The sequence below is a fragment of the Oncorhynchus kisutch genome, linkage group LG20 (assembly GCF_002021735.2).
Source record: "Oncorhynchus kisutch isolate 150728-3 linkage group LG20, Okis_V2, whole genome shotgun sequence".
In the NCBI taxonomy this organism is placed as follows: Eukaryota; Metazoa; Chordata; class Actinopteri; order Salmoniformes; family Salmonidae; genus Oncorhynchus; species Oncorhynchus kisutch.
The window spans coordinates 51,104,357-51,124,179 of record NC_034193.2 but is presented as its reverse complement, the minus strand read 5'-3'; the positions used below and the strand labels follow the sequence as shown (position 1 = coordinate 51,124,179).

At 43.1% G+C, this 19,823-nt stretch overlaps 1 protein-coding gene across 1 annotated transcript; it reads right to left on the bottom strand.

Moving 5' to 3' along the window:
* Nucleotides 1-697: 697 nt before the first annotated feature.
* LOC116355499 (sphingosine 1-phosphate receptor 1-like) lies at nt 698-8,626 on the bottom strand. Its single transcript, XM_031799714.1, has 3 exons — nt 8,495-8,626; nt 6,330-6,954; nt 698-5,504 (listed from the first exon to the last, which is right to left on the bottom strand). The coding sequence occupies exons 2-3, from the start codon at nt 6,634-6,636 to the stop codon at nt 4,576-4,578; spliced, it is 1,236 nt and encodes a 411-aa protein (XP_031655574.1). The 5' UTR covers nt 6,637-6,954; nt 8,495-8,626; the 3' UTR covers nt 698-4,575.
* Between the last annotated feature and the right edge of the window lie 11,197 nt (nt 8,627-19,823).

The window sequence follows — 19,823 nt, the reverse complement described above, 5'->3', positions numbered from 1 at the left end:
GAGAGGGAGAGACAGAGAGAATGAGACCATGACAGAGAGAGAGACAGACAGAGGGGGATGATTCATCTGTTTTGTGGTAAACTGTATGTACAGTACACTGTGTGGTATTAGTATTGAATAGATTTGTTTTTTCAGTCCAGCTGGTATTATGTTACTGTATGCTGTACACTACGCTGCTTCTATAGTAGACTCATAAATCATCCACACGTGTCTGGTGTGTGTGTGTGTGTTATTCACTGTGAACCGTGAAAGCCATCGCTATAGAAACAGATAACCCAGAGGTGTTTAAAGGCTCACAATACTAACAAAGACACTTCACTCTACGGGGTTAATAATCTTTACATGTTAAACCCGGGTAGATTATTAGGATTTACTTAAATGTCCAGTAAATAGATCTCATGGGATTGTTTGTGAAACATATTATTCACTGTAAAGGGGGCAACTCAATGATCCTAACTGTAACCCTAATCTATAGAACAGACAGAATTTGTACTTAAAATTGTGTTTTTTTAGACACAAGTGTAAAGTTCATGGAGGAGGCCATTCAAGGAGTTGGTCTGATGGTGCCCTCTGATGTCATCGGCAAAGGAAAACAGAAGAGGAAAGGCCTGCCTGCCCATGTCATGAGGATCCCTGGACCACCTATTGAGAAATGCCTTTTGTTAAGTAAACAAATGAACTGAAAAGGAGACTGGAGTGCAGCTTTAGAAACCTATAACCATTTTATTACCATACATGTGTATGTCCATTTCTGGGCCATTTCTGGACCGTATCTATGACGCACAACCAGAGGACAAGACTAGTGTGCCTTGGATGAGTTACGAGCTGGGATTATGTGTCAGCCTGGTGAAACAACACCTCATTATGTCTACATGTAACTAATGTATTCATTAGTGCACCACACTTTTTTTTTGCCAAGGATCATGAAAACAAGACTTTCTTATTGGACAAGCTCAGGTGGTCATCCCTTCCTGTTAGTCTTTTTTCTTCCTGTTTGATACTGTATTAATACGACCCTGGTATAACAGGTTAAGAGAGACAGGAAGGCCATGTGTCAGGGGCCTGGCTTTGAAGAATAGGCTCTTTGTGTGTTCGCAGTCAGTCAGACAGGAGCTGGACGACATAAATATTTGAATCATGTCAGAAGCTATACAGTATCCAGACCAATGTTATTAACAGATGTTGGAGATGGGGGTCTGAGACTGTTTCCTGCCACAGTTCTCTAAGAAATGCTATTTCACTCACTCAGCTCTTCCACGAGGGAAGGACGTGCACGCCAACGCACGTATGCACAAGTACACGCAGGTTTGCACACACACACATACAGTGCCTTCAGTAAGTATTCATACCCCTTGACTTATCTACGGTTTGTGTTACAGCCTGAATTCTAAATGTATTCAATTGTTGTTTTTCTCACCCATCTACACACAATACCCCTTAAGGACAAAGTGAAAACATGTTTACAAACATTTTAGCAAATTTAATTGAAAATTAAATACATAAATATCTCAAGTCACATAAGCATTCACACCCCTGTTAGAATCACATTCGGCAGTGATTACAGCTGTGAGTCATTCTGGGTAAGTCTCTAAGAGCTTTGAATAACTGGATAGTACAATATTTTACGGCCGGCTGTATCACAACCGGCTGCGATTAGGAGTCCCATAGGTCGGCGCAAAATTGGCCGAGTGTCGTCCCGGTTTGGCTGGTGTAAGCCGTCATTGTAAATAAGAATTTGTTCTTAACTGACTTGCCTAGTTAAATAAAGGTTACATATATTTTTTTAAACAATTAAAAGTTCTGTAAAAGTGGTTGTTGATCACTGCTAGACAGCCATCTTCAAGTCTTGCCATAGGTTTTCACGTTGATTTAATTCAAAACCGTAACTAGGCCACTCAGGAACATTGACTGTCTTCTTGGTAAGCAACTCTCTGTGTTTTAGGTTATTGTCCTGCTGAAAGGTGAATTTGTCTCCCAGTGTCTGTTGGAAAGCAGACAACCAGCTTTTCCTCTGTTTTTAATTTATTTGTACCCATCTACCAATAGGTGCCCTTCTTTGGGAGGTTCTGTAACACCTCCCTGGTCTTTGTGGTTGAACTCACTGCTGGACTGAGGGACCTTACAGATGTGTGGGGGACAGAAATAAGGGCATCATTCAAAAATCATGTTAAACACTTTTATTGGAGAGTCCATGCAACTTGTGACTTGTTAAGCTCAATTTGACTCCTGAACCTATTTAGGCTTCCCATAACAAAGGAGGAAAATACTTATTGACTTAACACATTTCAGCTTTTCATTTGGAATTAATTAGTAAAACATAATTCTACTTTGACATTATGGGGTATTGTCTGTAGGCCAGTGACACAAAATCTCAATTGAATCCATTTTAAATCCCGGCTGTAACAACAACATATGGAAAAAGTTTGAATACTTTCTGAAGGCACTGAACACCTGTGTATAATCCTGCAGAGTGAACACCAACTTTATAATCAGATTCTTCAGAAAACAGTTGTTTTAATAATGGTAGAACCTTGGTAGTACAAAAAGCATATACTTTACAGTACAAAGTACAAGCCCTAACAAATTCCTTTAGAAATACAAAAATAAATTGCTCAATACACAACACGCAGTACAAAAGTATGGTGCACCATCTCATCCATCCAAATACAGAACACGATTTATTTTGGAATTGCTAGATGACATTACCAGTTTAAACGTAGAAAAATATACATTCAGGTCCATAGACTGTATAGGAAAAGCCTCTCTAAAGCCAGAAATAACAGATGTGTCAATGGGTTTGTAACTTAGAATTGCACTGTATACATCTGTGTATCTTCCCACTTTGATCTTGATTTATAGCTGACAAGCACGTTCTAGTCTAACGTTACCAAACAGCCAATGCAGCTGGATGATGCCGACTGGCAGGTTAGGATGGTAACCGGTTACCTGGTGATCTGTTGTTTCATCGGTTAAAACACGGTCTTCAAAACAGAGACCCCCAGGTGCAACAGACGGTTCTTATCGATACAATAACACAAGAGGAACACGAAGGACTGCATGAAGTCCTTTGCTTGGGGAAGAAGTCTACACTGATTAGAGCTGCAGGTAGTTGGGTTCATGGTGACATTCTTATAGTAGTGTTTTTGTATTGTAGTGTGTGTGATGGCATTTCAAATATGAATTCCAATCAGGAACCAACAGGTAGTTTCCACTTGACTGAGTAAGCCCAGAACAACAGCTACAATGCCACTAATGGGGAGATTTTCTACTCAAATTATAATCTTAGTCACGGGTGGCTGGTGGCACCTTAATTGGGGAGGAGGGGCTTATAGTGATGGCTGGAACAGAATTAATGGAACGGTAGAAAACACTTGGTTTATATGACTTTTAACACCATTCCATTTATTCTATTCCAGCCATTATTATGAGCCGTCCTCCCCTCACCAGCATCCTGTGATCTTAATATTGTTTGACATCTCCCTCCACATCCAGGTACCACAATGTTTAGGTGCGTGCGTAGGTTTCCATTGTGTGTTTGTGTTTCAAAGAGCAACTGGTGGGTGAACAACACAGCATCCACTTCCTGTATAGGCTTCTGTTTGGGCACACTGTGTAGCTGTATGGGGTTATCACAACCGGCGTCTCGGAGTGTACCCCAAATGTCAAAAGTAGTGCACTGTATAGGGAATAGGGTGCCATTTGGGACACAGGCAGGCACAACATGGACCTTCGAGCCAGCGAAGTCCAGGTGTCCACAGGCATATTATTATTATGTCCATATTATGCCTTCTTTAAGGCATTTCAAACAACAACAACAACAACAACAACAACATAGAAAACGTTGGGTGAAGTAAACGGAGGCGCACTCGCCACAACAACTCAACATGGTTGGAATGTCCAGGTTACAGTCTTAGTTCTAGAACAGAATGTCCAATCTTAATCCATGGCTTTCAATGCTCTCTCAATGCAGAGTTAACTTAGTGCAAATCAGTTCTGGAAGGTTTTTGTGAATACCAGAAGAGTTGCTTAATTCACATTTTCATTTCTTCCACCTGGCTTTATGTTTAGTCATCATTCTTACAACATCAGTCTTTTGATGTGGTGATATTGCTGCAAGTGCACCACTACAGACTTGCTGAAGAGAGATATGTCTGAACTTGATGCTCTCATCAAAAACACCTGTAGCTATATCTGTCGCAATCATAGATCATTCACCTGTCTTTTTGAGGGTTTGCTCTTAGGCTTAGTTCATTGGCCAGAAGAGAGCTATAGATGTAGGCTAGTCTGCCGAAGGCCATTAGAGTGGAGTTGCCAAAAAGGAAGTGATGCCGTTTTCAGGTGGCCATATTGAGCACTCCTGTTGTCCACCACTTCAATATGAAGTTCACTCCATAGAAATACAATTACTGGAAGGGACAAAGCCCCTAATTCTATGGTTTACTCTCTTAAACACAGAGCTGCCCAAAGGGTCCCTCAGGTCTGTCTTTTCAGGAGGCCATATGGAGCACTTATGTTGTCCATCTTCTATAGGGAGTTAGTTACCTGTCCATCACAGAGCTATCCACATTAGGCTCTTTAGACCTTGAAGAGCTTGGGGTAGAGAGTCTTTATGGGTGACTGAGCCGTGACGATGTTCCCAGAGGAGATCGTCGTCTCCAGGCCTTCCAGCTTCTTCGATGCCACCTCCGTCTTACTGAAGCTACACTCCAGGAACGGCACCCCCATCCTCTTCACCTGCCCGTCCTTGGTCATGAGACACGGGCGGCAGAGCAGTTTTAAAATAGCGCGACGCATGTCTTTGCTGGTCAGGGTGTATATTATGGGGTTGAGGAGCGAGTTCACCATGGCAACGCCCAGGAAGTAGTCCGCCTTGAGGAGCAGTCGGCAGCGGCGGGCAGGGCAGAATGAGTCTAGGCCGAGGAGGAGGAAGAGCGGCAACCAACAAGCGATGAAGACGCCGAGTACAATAGTGACTGTCTTGAGGAGCGCCATGTACTTCTGGGATTTCCTGGCGAGGCCTTTGCGAAGGCTTCCCTTTGCTCCTCCGAGGCGTTGGCGCTGGGTGTTAGTGCGCACGATACGGAAGACGCGGGCGTAGAGAACGACGATGGCGAGGAGCACGCCGCTGAACACGGACACGCAGCACAGGATGTAAGACTTGGCGTAGAGCGGGAGAACCGTGGAACAGCGGTCCAGGCGACCCATACAGTTCCAGCCCAGGACGGGGAGCACCCCCAGCAGCCCTGCTAACGCCCAGCTCCCCCCGATCAGAGCCAGCAGCCGACCCTTCTTTGCCCCGTGGTATGGTTTCATTGTCACCATGGTAACGTGGCGTTCTATCGCGATGGCCAATAGGCTGATGACGGAGGCGGCTAATGTGATAAAGACGCCTCCTTCCCTCAGAAACCAGAGTATTGGAGTTAGTCTCAGTGTATTAGGACCAGACATGATGATATTGGCCATGTAGGTGACACCGGCCAGGAGGTCTGACAGAGTCAGGTTACCTAGGAAGAAAATATAGAAAATTTATGGAATTGCATATGGTGGATTTTTTTAAATTATATTGTAACATAACATTTTTTTAAAGTTATATAAAGTATAGTCAATATAGTATAGTCAATATAGTATAGTCAATATAGTATAGTCAATATAGTATAGTCAATATAGTATAGTCAATATAGTATAGTCAATATAGTATAGTCAATATAGTATAGTCAATATAGTATAGTCAATATAGTATAGTCAATATAGTATAGTCAATATAGTATAGTCAATATAGTATAGTCAATATAGTATAGTCAATATAGTATAGTCAATATAGTATAGTCAATATAGTATAGTCAATATAGTATAGTCAATATAGTATAGTCAATATAGTATAGTCAATATAGTATAGTCAATATAGTATAGTCAATATAGTATAGTCAATATAGTATAGTCAATATAGTATAGTCAATATAGTATAGTCAATATAGTATAGTCAATATAGTATAGTCAATATAGTATAGTCAATATAGTATAGTCAATATAGTATAGTCAATATAGTATAGTCAATATAGTATAGTCAATATAGTATAGTCAATATAGTATAGTCAATATAGTATAGTCAATATAGTATAGTCAATACAATATAGTATAGTCATAGTATAGTATAGTATAGTCAATATAGTATAGTCAATATAGTATAGTCAATATAGTATAGTCAATATAGTATAGTCAATATAGTATAGTCAATATAGTATAGTCAATATAGTATAGTCAATATAGTATAGTCAAGTTGTCCTCTGAAGAAAGGGGGGTGGATGTAGGACAAAAACAACAACGGTTACCTAGGAGATAGTACATGGGCAGGTGGAACTTCTTATTGGTCCAGATGGCTATTAGAACCACAGCATTCTCCAGGATGATAAGAAGACACACTACCAGGAAGGCTATGGCTTCAGGTTTTAACCCCTCACGATACCGGTCTGTCTGGAGCTTGCCTGTGTAGTTGTAGTGCGTCACAATGACATCATTGTTCTGGTAATCCCAGAAGAATTGGAGCAGGCTTGGAGAGGAGGTGTTGGTGGGTAGAGAGCCTATAGATTCAGTGGGGAAGGTCCCAGCGTAAGCAGCACGGGAGGCTTCCATCTCCATGTTTCTGTTGTTTGTTGTCTTCTTTAGTGAACTCTTTGGTTGACTTTTTAATACCTTATTCTAGGTATTAATTAACGCATAGTTTAACTTGTCATGCTTCAGTTACCGATCAATACCAGTTGGTATGGGGGCTCTCTGTGAGTTTCGCTCCATAGAACTATAATCCAATAGACAAGAGGTGTTAGTTGCAGCTGAGCCAGGTAGTGGTTCTCTTTCCCCACGTCTCTGATCACAGGTGTTATGCTTGTCAATGCCACCAGGGGGTGCTCATGTGCTCTGTTTGAAGGGGTCTTGACTGAGCCGCTTATTGTCCAACTCCTGTGAATTAAATAATACAGAGGACATTAGGGTGAGAACAGTACAGTATGACTAATTACAAACACATAATGAAAAACAAATAAACAAACACATTTTCAAAAATACCTAAAAACATTTATCTACATTTTAATTTTAATTAAATGAGATTTGGAGGCAATCTTTAATTCGTTGCCCTAAAATGTTTGCTATAGTGATTCATTTTTTATTAAAACATTGGGCTTATGGGAAGTGTGGAGCAGAGTCGACATTGAGATAGCGACACATGCGCTTAGTTTAAAACACATAGTGACCACTTGGGGTAAAAGTTTTGACTGAGTTAGCGAGTACCTAAAGAGGCCATGTGAAATGTTTCAAGCTCTTTCCTTAACTACCTTAATTATGTTTAAAGAGTGAGTTAATCACGTTAACGATATTAGACATTCAGCGTCATAACAGTGCGTGCGTAAAGTTGGCACACGGGGACACTTTCACCTGCCAGCTTCGTCATAGCACAGTCGGGGTGAAACGTCAGTAGGTTGGAGTAAATTTGAGTTGCTCAAGTTTCCAGAAGGAAATCAATGTAAAATGTATGGAATTTAATCTGGAATGCATATACTTTCATGAATAATGCCTTGTCAAAAGAAATCGAAACCAGAGTGGAGAATGTCTTTGATCAGATAATGTTTATGTAAGAAAACCATTAAGTGTCAACCGGGTCGCATTCCTTTGAGTCTTGTGTTTTGAGAATGGATTTTTTTTTTCTTGCCTTGAGTCATATGGTAAGATTTAAAAAATGGCCTTGTCTGGAAACGTTAACTCGAATCTAATCTGTAGCCAATGAAATTAGGGCAACAAATTTGACGTTTCAAGGTTCAAACTATAGATTTGCTAGGAATTAGAATACTCAATTTAATATGATGTATATGTTACAAACAAACAACTAACAAATGCATAGCCAACAAATTCCACAATCTAGCCTGGATATAATAGGATACATATAGAGAAGTCTAACTGTTCTTCAAAATATGATAGTGACCGTTGTTGTATCTCACTGCACATTGCCATGGAATCACATCTCACTAAGCAAAATTGGTTCAGACGTTTTTTCAACGTCTTGTGCTCATATGCCTACATTTCCAATTCAGCCCATTGACCGGTAATTACCCCAATCACATCAGATCTTTATCAGAACTGATCTAATTGGTCAAAAGACGCTGATTACCCCAATAACGTCTCATTGCGATGGGCATGGTCTGTAAAGTTCCCACGGTCCACAGACCAAAAATAAGTTAACGGCTTGTGCATTCCACACAACAGGCTACATACATGTCAAACGGAATCTAATAAACAGAAAGTGAAATTGGATTCAACCGAATTCAAACATGTTCTGAGAAGAGATTCAGCACACTGCAGACACCCTTATCTTTTACAACAGATATAAAGTAAGACGCAATTCTAGCGCGTAAAAGCAACGCATCCAATGACCGCGTATTTGGTCAAACGCATTCTATTAACACAGACTAGCACTGCGACATTGCATACAGATGTGAAATAAACCTACCTTGAATATTATTTGTAGAGATCTTATCAATGCGTTGAGGAGAATCGACACTAACCACCGCACAAGAGAACTGACAAGCAAGACACCAGAGCAGCAGAACCTAACTGAAACATCCAGGGGGGGTTGGTCTTAGCCCAATCTCTCTCTCTTGCTCTCTGTCTCTCTCTCTCTCTCTCTCTCTCTTTCTCTCTCCTCTCTCTCTCTCTTTCTCTCTCTCACTCTCCTCTCTCTGTCTCTCACTCTCTCCCCCCTCTCTCTCTCTCTCTCTCTCTCTCTCTCTCTCTCTCACTCTCTCTCTTCCCTCTCCTCTCCTCTCTCTCTCACTCTCTCCCCTCTCTCTCTCACTCTCCCTCTCCTCTCTCTCTCACTCTCCCTCTCCTCTCTCTCTCTCTCTCTCTACACATTAACCATTGATGGTTTGGGACTCAATTCAACTTTTAAAATACAGGGACAAGCAGTACACGCAGGGAAAAGTGAGGAGACAAGAGAAAAGCATATTGTCGAAGATTTTTGGTATTGTGGTTCCTTGAATTTTTTGGGGCCATAGAAATATAATTAATAGAATTTACCCACAGAACATATGGCTGGATTCTATAGTTGAATACTCATTTGATGACTTATTATGGTGCTTGTTTCATGGGAGACAGAACACATGAAACAGTTGTATCTCTCTGGCTTGATTATCGTAGATAGTTATCATCTGGAAGTGTAAATAAATGCAATGTTTATGTAGTGTTATAGACTAGCCTAACTCCAAAGATTGTCAGTAATTCTAGTAACATGCTCAGACCCGCTATGTGTTGTCACCTGCCAAACCGCTCCAGGCACAGATTGAACTATCTCTGTTGGAACAGAACATGGCTACAGATTGAACCAGGTCTGTTAACACTGAGAGTGCCCGACCAACCACTGTAATGTAATGTCCCATGATTGGGATGTCTGTTTTAAAGCATGTATCATACACGTGTGTGTGGGTGCGTACATATATTGGATACAGGGCGGTGCACATACCTTTGGAGAGGCAGGTGTTCAAAGACACTCATCCCACTGTCAGCAAGCTACCTAGCCTAAGCTACTGCTCACAGAGAGGGCATTATATGGGCTATCAGCTGAGCATAGTGAATGTAGAGGATGTAGGCTAAATCAGCTAACTAGTTAGTTAACTAACTGTTAGCTTTGCTGTTGTAACTATTGAACTACTCTTTACCTGTGATTGGAGTTTGTTCTGCTGCTAACATCAGTGTTGTAGGCCTACTTGAGAAACAGTCTAATTGAACCCTTCCCTGACCGTGAGAGACGACAGACAACATAGAAAGTAACCCGTGTGCTATTACTCATACTACCACTAGGTGTCAGTAGATTCTGCTTGTGCAACAGCAGGAGGATGGTGGCAGAGGAGCGGGGGAGGGGGAATTTTCCAACATTAGAAAATGAGAAATGAGCTAATTTTAATAAATTCTTTACAGAACAGCAGAGACCCAACCCATCTGAATCATCAATGTCTTACTATACTTGTGAGAACTTTATGGAGACCAGCATCCCTAACCCTTTTCCCTAACCCCTAAACCTAACCCTAACTCTAACCTTCACCCCTAACCCTAACCCTAACTCTAAACTTCACCCCTAAACCTAACCCTAACTCTAACCTTCACCCCTAACCCTAACCCTAACTCTAACCTTCACCCCTAACTCTAACCTTCACCCCTAAACCTAACCCTAACTCTAACCTTCACCCCTAAACCTAACCACTAACCCTAACTCTAACCTTCACCCCTAAACCTAACCCTAACTCTAACCTTCACCCCTGAACCTAACCCTAACTCTAACCTTCACCCCTGAACCTAACCCTAACTCTAACCTTCACCCCTAAACCTAACCCTAACTTTCACCCCTAAACCTAACCCTAACTCTAACCTTCACCCCTAACCCTAACTCTAACCTTCACCCCTAAACCTAACCCTAACTCTAACCTTCACCCCTAAACCTAACCACTAACCCTAACTCTAACCTTCACCCCTAAACCTAACCCTAACCTTCACCCCTAAACCTAACCACTAACTCTAACTCTAACCTTAACTCTAAACCTAACTCTAACCTTAACCCCTAAACCTAACCACTAACCCTAACTCCAGCCTTAACCCCTAAACCTCACCACTAACCCTAATTCTAACCTTAACTCTAAACCTAACTCTAACCTTAACCCCTAAACCTAACCACTAACCCTAATTCTAACCTTAACCCCTAAACCTAACCACTAACCCTAACTCTAACTCTAACCTTAACCCCTAAACCTAACCACTAACCCTAATTCTAACCTTAACTCTAAACCTAACCTAAGTGAGGACTTTTTTGTTGGTTTACTATTCTTGTAAGGACTTTTGGTAATCACAGTATACTAAAGCATGTACAAATACACTGTACACACACACACACACACACACACACACACACACACACACACACACACACACACACACACACACACACACACACACACACACACACACACAAAATCCATATAAATCAGTCTCCCACTCCAACGTGGGAGGTGAATGTGACACCTGAATGTTGATCCACATATCATTCAAATGAGAGGTTCCACCAACTGTTTGTCGGCGGTTGTATTATGGATATCCTGCTCTAATCCTGTTGGCTGTTCCAACATTCTACCTGTAGCGTATATAAACACACCTGGGTTCAAATAATATATGTATCCTTTCAAATACTTTCAGCATTTGTCAGAGCCTGCCTGAAGTGCTAGATGGGCAGAGTTTGCACTTTCAAGTACTCCGTTGGTTCCATAGCGCCAGACAATCTCAATCAACCACAGCTTAAGTATTTGTAAGAAACGACTACTAATTGAACCCAGGTCTAGTAGATATAACCAGCCCAAGAGACAATGCCTTTCCCCTCCTCACAAACTACTGTTTGTTTATGGGATTAGCGTTAGCTGGGAGCTACCCTGATCACCCTCCCAGGGGGATTAAGTCTGGTTCCTGTGTGTGTGTGTCTGTGTCTGTGTCTGTGCGTGGGTGGGTGCGCGTGTGTGTAGGTGTGTTCTCATGTGATTGTCTTCTCAGCGTGTGTGTGCACACGCTAATGTATGGACAGACGGGTCAAGCGCCTGCATTTCTCCTAGTCTGATAATGTCAGTTAAGGACGGCTCGTTGACACACTGACACATGAGAGGAGTAACAGAGTAAACACTTATCATAGGCTGAGCCAACTTGGAAAAGGCTGCTTGTCTTCAAGGAATAACAGAAAATGCAGCAAAGACTCGGTCTACATCCCAAAACAGCACCCTATATTTCTCTATATAGGGAATAGGGTGTCATTAGGGATGCACACTAAGTGTCCAAAAGGCTGTTAATCATGTCAGTAATGTTAGTTCATCATATCAGAGCAGTAGCTCCGCCCACCGGTGAAGTGGAGCAGAGCATGCTGGGCGATCTCCAGCTCAGAGAAGAAGATCAGCTGCACAGAAGTCAGGTGAGAGAAAGTTCCAGCCATCCTTGTGTTTTCCCACCAGTTAGCTTTCATTGTGTTAGACAAGGCCAGTGTGCGCCCTTGTTGATATATAAGGACATATTTCGTATCTCTCAGGTGTTTATGTCATATTTATGGTTATGCTATTCAGTCGTTTCTACTGCGAGCTAGCTATTGTGAGATGGCTAGCTCTGTTTTGGTTGTCATATCATTTGGGACATGTAACCCTGTATTTGTAAAGGATAATGTCCCCCAGTGCGTTGTTTATATGCCCTGTAATTGTATGGGTGTATGGTATATCACAGAGGCCCAGCAGTTGCCGTACCAGGCAGTGATGCAACCCGTCAGGATGCTCTCCATGTTGCAGCTGTAGAACCTTTTGAGGATCTGAGGACCCATGACAAATCTTTTTAATTTCCTGAGGGGGAATAGGCTTTGTCGTGCCCTCTTCACAACTGTCTTGGTGTGTTTGGACAATTCAGGTTTGTTGGTGATGTGGACACCAAGGAACTTGAAGCTCTCAACCTGCTCCACTGCAGCCCCGTCGATGAGAATGGGGGTGTGCTCGGTCCTCCTTTTCCTGTAGTCCACAATCATCTCCTTTGTCTTGGATATGTTAAGGGATAGGTTGTTATTCTGGCACCACCCGGCCAGGTCTCTGACCTCCTCCCTATAGGCTGTCTCGACATTGTCGGTGATCAGGCCTACCACTGTTGTATCGTCTGCAAACTTAATGATGGTGTTGGGGTCGTGCCAGGCCACGCAGTCTTGGGTGAACAGGGAGCACAGGAGAAGAATGAGCACGCACCCCTGAGGGGCTCCAGTGTTGAGGATCAGCGTAGCAGATGTCTTGCTCCCTACCCTCACCACCTGGGGGCGGCCCGTCAGGAAGTCCAGGATCCAGTTGCAGAGGGAGGTGTTTAGTCCCAGGATCATTTGCTTAGTTATGAGCTTTGAGGGTACTATGGTGTTGAACGCTGAGCTGTAGTCAATGAATAGCATTCTCACATAGGTGTTCCTTTTGTCCAGGTGAGAAAGGGCAGTGTGGAGTGCAATAGAGATTGCATCATCTGTGGATCTGTTGGGGCGGTATGCAAATTGGAGTGGGTCTAGGGTTTCTGGGATAATGGTGTTAATGTGAGCCATTACCAGCCTTTCAAAGCACTTCGCGGTTACGGATGTGAGTGCTACGGGTCTGTAGTCATTTAGACAGTTTGCCTTAGTGTTCTTGGGCACAGAGACTATGGTGGTCTACTTGAAACATGTTGGTATTACAGATTCAATCAGGGACATGTTGAAAATGTCAGTGAAGACACCTGCCAGTTGGTCAGTTGGTAGTGCGTACGGCCCAGTACATCACTGGGGCTAAGCTGCCTGTCATCCAGGACCTCTACACCAGGCGGTGTCAGAGGAAGGCCCTAAAAAATTGTCAAAGACCCCAGCCACCCCAGTCATAGACTGTTCTCTCTACTACCGCACGGCAAGCGGTACCGGAGCACCAAGTCCAGGACCAAAAGGCTCCTCAACAGCTTTTACCTCCAAGCCATAAGACTCCTGAACAAGTATTCAAATGGCAACCTGGACTATTTGCATTGTCCCGCCCCCCCAACCCCTCTTTTACACTGCTGCTACTCTTTGTTTATCATATATGAATAGTCACTTTAACTATACATTCATGTACATACTACCTCAATTAGCCCGAACAACCGGTGCCTGTATATAGCCTCGCTACTGTTATAGCCTCGCTACTGTTATTTTTCACTGTGGTTATAGCCTCGCTACTGTTATTTTTCACTGTTGTTATAGCCTCGCTACTGTTATTTTTCACTGTTGTTATAGCCTCGCTACTGTTATTTTTCACTGTTGTTATAGCCTCGCTACTGTTATTTTTCACTGTTGTTATAGCCTCGCTACTGTTATTTTTCACTGTTGTTATAGCCTCGCTACTGTTATTTTTCACTGTTGTTATAGCCTCGCTACTGTTATTTTTCACTGTTGTTATAGCCTCGCTACTTATATTTTTCACTGTTGTTATAGCCTCGCTACTGTTATTTTTCACTGTTGTTATAGCCTCGCTACTTATAATTTTCACTGTTGTTATAGCCTCGCTACTGTTATTTTCCACTGTTGTTATAGCCTCGCTACTGTTATTTTTCACTGTTGTTCTATTTCTTTACTGACCAATTGCTCACCTAATTACACATTGTTTATTAAAAATCACACTGTTGGTTAGGGCCTGTAAGTTAGCATTTCACTGTAAGGTGTTGTATTCGGTGCACATGACAAATGCACTTTGATTTGATTTATATGTGTATCACATTGTATTTCCCTGTTTAGAGGTGTTCCAGTTCATTGTGCAGTTGTAGCCCAGTACTGAAGATGATGGTGCTATGCTTTGTAGTACACGTGCAGGGGCAACCCTTTGACCTCAAATGAGTACAGTCACGTTGTATTGCACTGCATGGTCCTGTATAGCATTATGTTACAGCCCTGCATATTGTTTAGAAGAGATGTGTGTTGGAGATTGTATTCTGTCATTCACTATTGTATCTTTATTTCTCTCTTCGCACACACACACACACACACACACACACACACACACACACACACACACACACACACACACACACACACACACACACACACACACACACACACACACACACACACTTTGGTTGAAGCAAGTTGCCAGACAATTCAGTGCTTTATCCCATCTATACTACATACACTGTGCGGTGCTGTTCCGGGCCTGTTTATCTTCAGCGTTGTTAAACCACCTCAACTGGAACCTGTCTGTCATCTGTGCCCTTACCAGCACACAGGACAGAACACATAAAGTAGAACCTAACCTGAAGAATATACCAGTCTCCCAGTCCTCGCTTACACTAGGCGGTTCAAACTTATTCAGAGACCTTGGGGAAATTAAGACCCCCCCCCCCCATTGCGATGCCATCACAAAAAACATGCATCAACAGAAGCATGGTGACTCAAACTAATTTGTGTCATTTTGTGGTTTGGGGAGTTCTGTATTTGAGCCACATTTTAAATCTGGTTGCTTGCGTGCGTGTTTCCTCGCTATTGTGTGTGTTTGTGTGTGTGTGTGTTTGCACACTATAGTGTGTATGTGTGTGTTGACACGCTCAGACACTCATGCACACACACAAGAAAGGTGCAGCGAAATGGCTCATGTGTGTGTATGTGTGTCCATGTTTACGTGCATGCTTGTGTGTGTCCCCATGTGTGTCTCTCTAGTGTTTGTGTGTCTGTCTGCGTCATCACCACCAAATCACTTCCTGTGCTGCTGTGGTGTGGGAGTGTGTCCCTATCAGGGGGTCATTACAGACTAATACCCTGTGATTGCCTGTCCTGTGAGTGAAAGCAGACAGAGGCCTTGAACATCATAGGGCCTCCGTGGGATGATGGTGTCTGTCTCATGTGGGGCGGATGAGTGATCTAACAGACAGGCAGGGCTGGTGAGTGTTGGGCTGAGGAAATGCAGTCTCCTTTTCTGTTTCTCTCCCTCTCTCTCCCTCCCATACCCACTTTATCTCCCTCTCTCTCCCTCCCATACCCACTTTCTCTTTCTCTCCCTCTCTCCCTCCCATACCCACTTTCTCTTTCTCTCTCCCATACCCTCTTTCTCTTTCTCTCCCTCTCTCTCCCTCCCATACCCACTTTCTCTTTCTCTCCCTCTCTCTCCCTCCCATACCCACTTTCTCTTTCTCTCTGTCCCTCCCATACCCACTTTCTCTTTCTCTCCATCTCTCTCCCTCCCATACCCACTTTCTCTTTCTCTCTCCCATACCCTCTTTCTCTTTCTCTCCCTCTCTCTCCCTCCCATACCCACTTTCTCTTTCTCTCCCTCTCTCTCCCTCCCATACCCACTTTCTCTTTCTCTCTGTCCCTCCCATACCCACTTTCTCTTTCTCTCCCTCTCTCTCCCTCCCATACCCACTTTCTCTTTCTCTCCCTCTCTCTCCCTCCCATACCCACTTTCTCTTTCTCTCCCTCTCTCTCCCTCCCATACCCACCTTCTATTTTTCTCTCTCTCTCTCCTTCTCTCTCCCTCCCATACATACTTTCCCTTTCTATCTCTCTCTCCCTCCCTCCAATACCCACTTACTCTTTCTCTCTCTCACCCTCTCTCTCTCTCTCCCTCTCATACCCACTTTCTCTTGTATTTCTTTTATACATCAACACTGTGAAGTCATGTACTAGTAAAATAAATTCTCCAGCCCTTTGGCCCACACACACACTAGGATGATGCCGATTCCTTTCAGCTGAACATGCTTCTCTCTTCCCTCTGAGCTGGGATTTGGATGTAGCCATGGCCTTGGGAGCCCTGGCGTTGTGGGCAGTTATGAGGTGAAGGAGGTGATTATTCTAGGTTGACCACAGTCTCTCCCCTACACGGAGGTCGCCATGACGACGATGAGATCCAGGAAGTGAGGTCATAGTGAGGTTTCTATGATTTCTCTGGACTGGCAGAGGTAGAGATTTCTCTGGACTGCCAGACATTTTGACTCACTCATTAGTAGAAGTGCGTTTAAGCTTTTTATGCCCTGATATTTAATGTCTACGTAGAGGGAGATGGTTGTCAAGAGGAGAACGTACGGTAACTGCTCACTCAAAAATCCTTAACTCTCATTGCACTTAATCCTGAACTCTCATGGCATTTAATAGGCCTATAAAACTATAAAACGTCAGGCCCATTTATTTCACTACTTCAGCTCTACATGTATAGAAAACAGCCTTATAGGCTACAGCCACCAGCTCTATAGCTACACAGCCTTATAGGTTACAGCCACCAGCTCTATAGCTACACAGCCTTATAGGCTACAGCCACCAACTCTATAGCTACACAGCCTTATAGGCTACAGCCACCAGCTCTATAGCTACACAGCCTTATAGGCTACAGCCACCAGCTCTATAGCTACACAGCCTTATAGGCTACAGCCACCAGCTCTATAGCTACACAGCCTTATAGGCTACAGCCACCAGCTCTATAGCTACACAGCCTTATAGGCTACAGCCACCAGCTCTATTGTTACACAGCCTTATAGGCTACAGCCACCAACTCTATAGCTACACAGCCTTATAGGCTACAACCACCAACTCTATAGCTACACAGCCTTATAGGCTACAGCCACCAACTCTATAGCTACACAGCCTTATAGGCTACAGCCACCAACTCTATAGCTACACAGCCTTATAGGCTACAGCCACCAACTCTATAGCTACACAGCCTTATAGGCTACAGCCACCAACTCTATAGCTACACAGCCTTATAGGCTACAGCCACCAGCTCTATAGCTACACAGCCTTATAGGCTACAGCCACCAGCTCTATAGCTACACAGCCTTATAGGCTACAGCCACCAACTCTATAGCTACACAGCCTTATAGGCTACAGCCACCAACTCTATAGCTACACAGCCTTATAGGCTACAGCCACCAGCTCTATAGCTACACAGCCTTATAGGCTACAGCCACCAGCTCTATAGCTACACAGCCTTATAGGCTACAGCCACCAACTCTATAGCTACACAGCCTTATAGGCTACAGCCACCAGCTCTATAGCTACACAGCCTTATAGGCTACAGCCACCAACTCTATAGCTACACAGCCTTATAGGCTACAGCCACCAACTCTATAGCTACACAGCCTTATAGGCTACAGCCACCAACTCTATAGCTACACAGCCTTATAGGCTACAGCCACCAACTCTATAGCTACACAGCCTTATAGGCTACAGCCACCAACTCTATAGCTACACAGCCTTATAGGCTACAGCCACCAACTCTATAGCTACACAGCCTTATAGGTTACAACCACCAGCTCTATAGCTACACAGCCTTATAGGTTACAACCACCCGCTCTATAGCTACACAGTCTTATAGGTTACAGCCACCAGCTCTATAGCTACACAGTCTTATAGGTTACAGCCACCAGCTCTATAGCTATTCTGCCTTGTTGGCTCCAACCACCAGCTCTATTGTTACACAGCGTTAAAGGTTACAGCCACCAGCTCTATAGCTACACAGACTTATAGGTTACACCACCAGCTCTATTGTTACACAGACTTATAGGTTACAGCCACCAGCTCTATAGGTGCACAGCCTTATAGGCTCCAACTACCAGCTCTATAGCTACACAGACTTATAGGTTACACCACCAGCTCTATTGTTACACAGACTTATAGGTTACAGCCTTATAGGCTCCAACTACCAGCTCTATAGCTACTCTGACTTATTGGCTCCAACCACCAGCTCTATAGCTACACAGCCTTATAGGTTACAGCCACCAGCTCTATAGCTACACAGCCTTTTAGGTTACAACCACCAGCTCTAGAGCTACACAGTCTACAACCACCAGGTGCCCATGTCTTTAGAGATACATAATATTTCTGATTGGCCAACAGTCCTATGTTGTGTTTTGTTTCCTATCTGGGCCCCAGGAAGAGAGGCCACTGACTTGGCAGCAGATAATTGGGGATCCTAATAAAATACTAAATACTAAATAAATACTACCCAGTATCCTTTATACAAACAAAATAAGGCACTCTCCATGTTTGGTAAAGAAATTAAAAAGCCATTATAAATTGGACTATCAGAATCCAGTCTCCCTCTTCACCACTCCCCAGGTTATCATTCCTTCAGGCTATCGGCTTGTCACCACCCTATTCCCGCCCTGCCCCTCCACGCACACACACTTAAATCCTTACGCACTGATAGGGCCTAACAACAGACCCCAGACCAGGTCACTAATGATAAGAGTGCATTTCTTCCTCAACTGTTACCATCTGAGTGTTTTTCCATATCTCTCTCTCTCTCCCCCTTCCAGGTTCCAATGGAAGCCCACATCATTGTGCGTCATGTTTACTCTTTACGTATTGGATCTCTCACTAGTTTAGTGCGGAGTTCGGTTACATGAACAGGACCTGAGACTGTCATTATGTAGTTTAGTTTGGAGTTAGGTTACATGAACAGGACCTGAGACTGTCATTATGTAGTTTAGTTTGGAGGTAGGTTACATGAACAGGACCTGAGACTGTCATTATGTAGTTTAGTTTGGAGTTAGGTTACATGAACAGGACCTGAGACTCATTAGGTTGTTTGTTTGGATTTTCCACCCCACTTGCAGAAGTTTGGAGTTCCACATGAGCCTCAGTTTATGAGGTTCAATTTCATTTTAAGTGGCCGGGGAGAAAGCACAGTGGCTTTTCGCAGGATGAGTTAAAGTAACTGTCTAGTGTTTCCAGATTTCTATAAAATATGACCTATAATTAATTACAATATAAGTTAAATAGTTTCCCTTCCAATTTTGTTTAATTAAGTATGTTAAAAAAACTATTTTCTGTGTTGGAATGGTGTGAGGGTACCCCAACAAAATAATGGTGTAGGCGTATATCGGCCATAAAAAACATGAATGCGAGTAGACTGCTGATTGGCCAGCTCCTTTTCCTCAGGAGGATGACATCATCCACTTACAAGTATTTTTTAAACGGTCTGTTTGAGATACAACTTTGGGGTGTTTTTTATTTTTCCTCCTCCTTAGCCACAAATATGAGTAAAGGATGAGTCAGCAACATTATTTGGGTATGAGTTAACAGAATATGAACTTTTAATCGTGAGATTTTCACTGGACAGTTACTTTAAGAAATTAGTTCAGAGAAAGTGGGTGGGTGCGGTAAGTGTCTTGTCTTCCACTACTGATATTGGTAGAGTGGTTTTGCGGGGATAGCAGGAAAGAATCCGCAAGCAGTGAGTCATCACAATTAGGCCTAACCCTAATTATCCAGAGAAAATGGCCCCTACTGGCTCAATTACAGAGATAACAAGAAA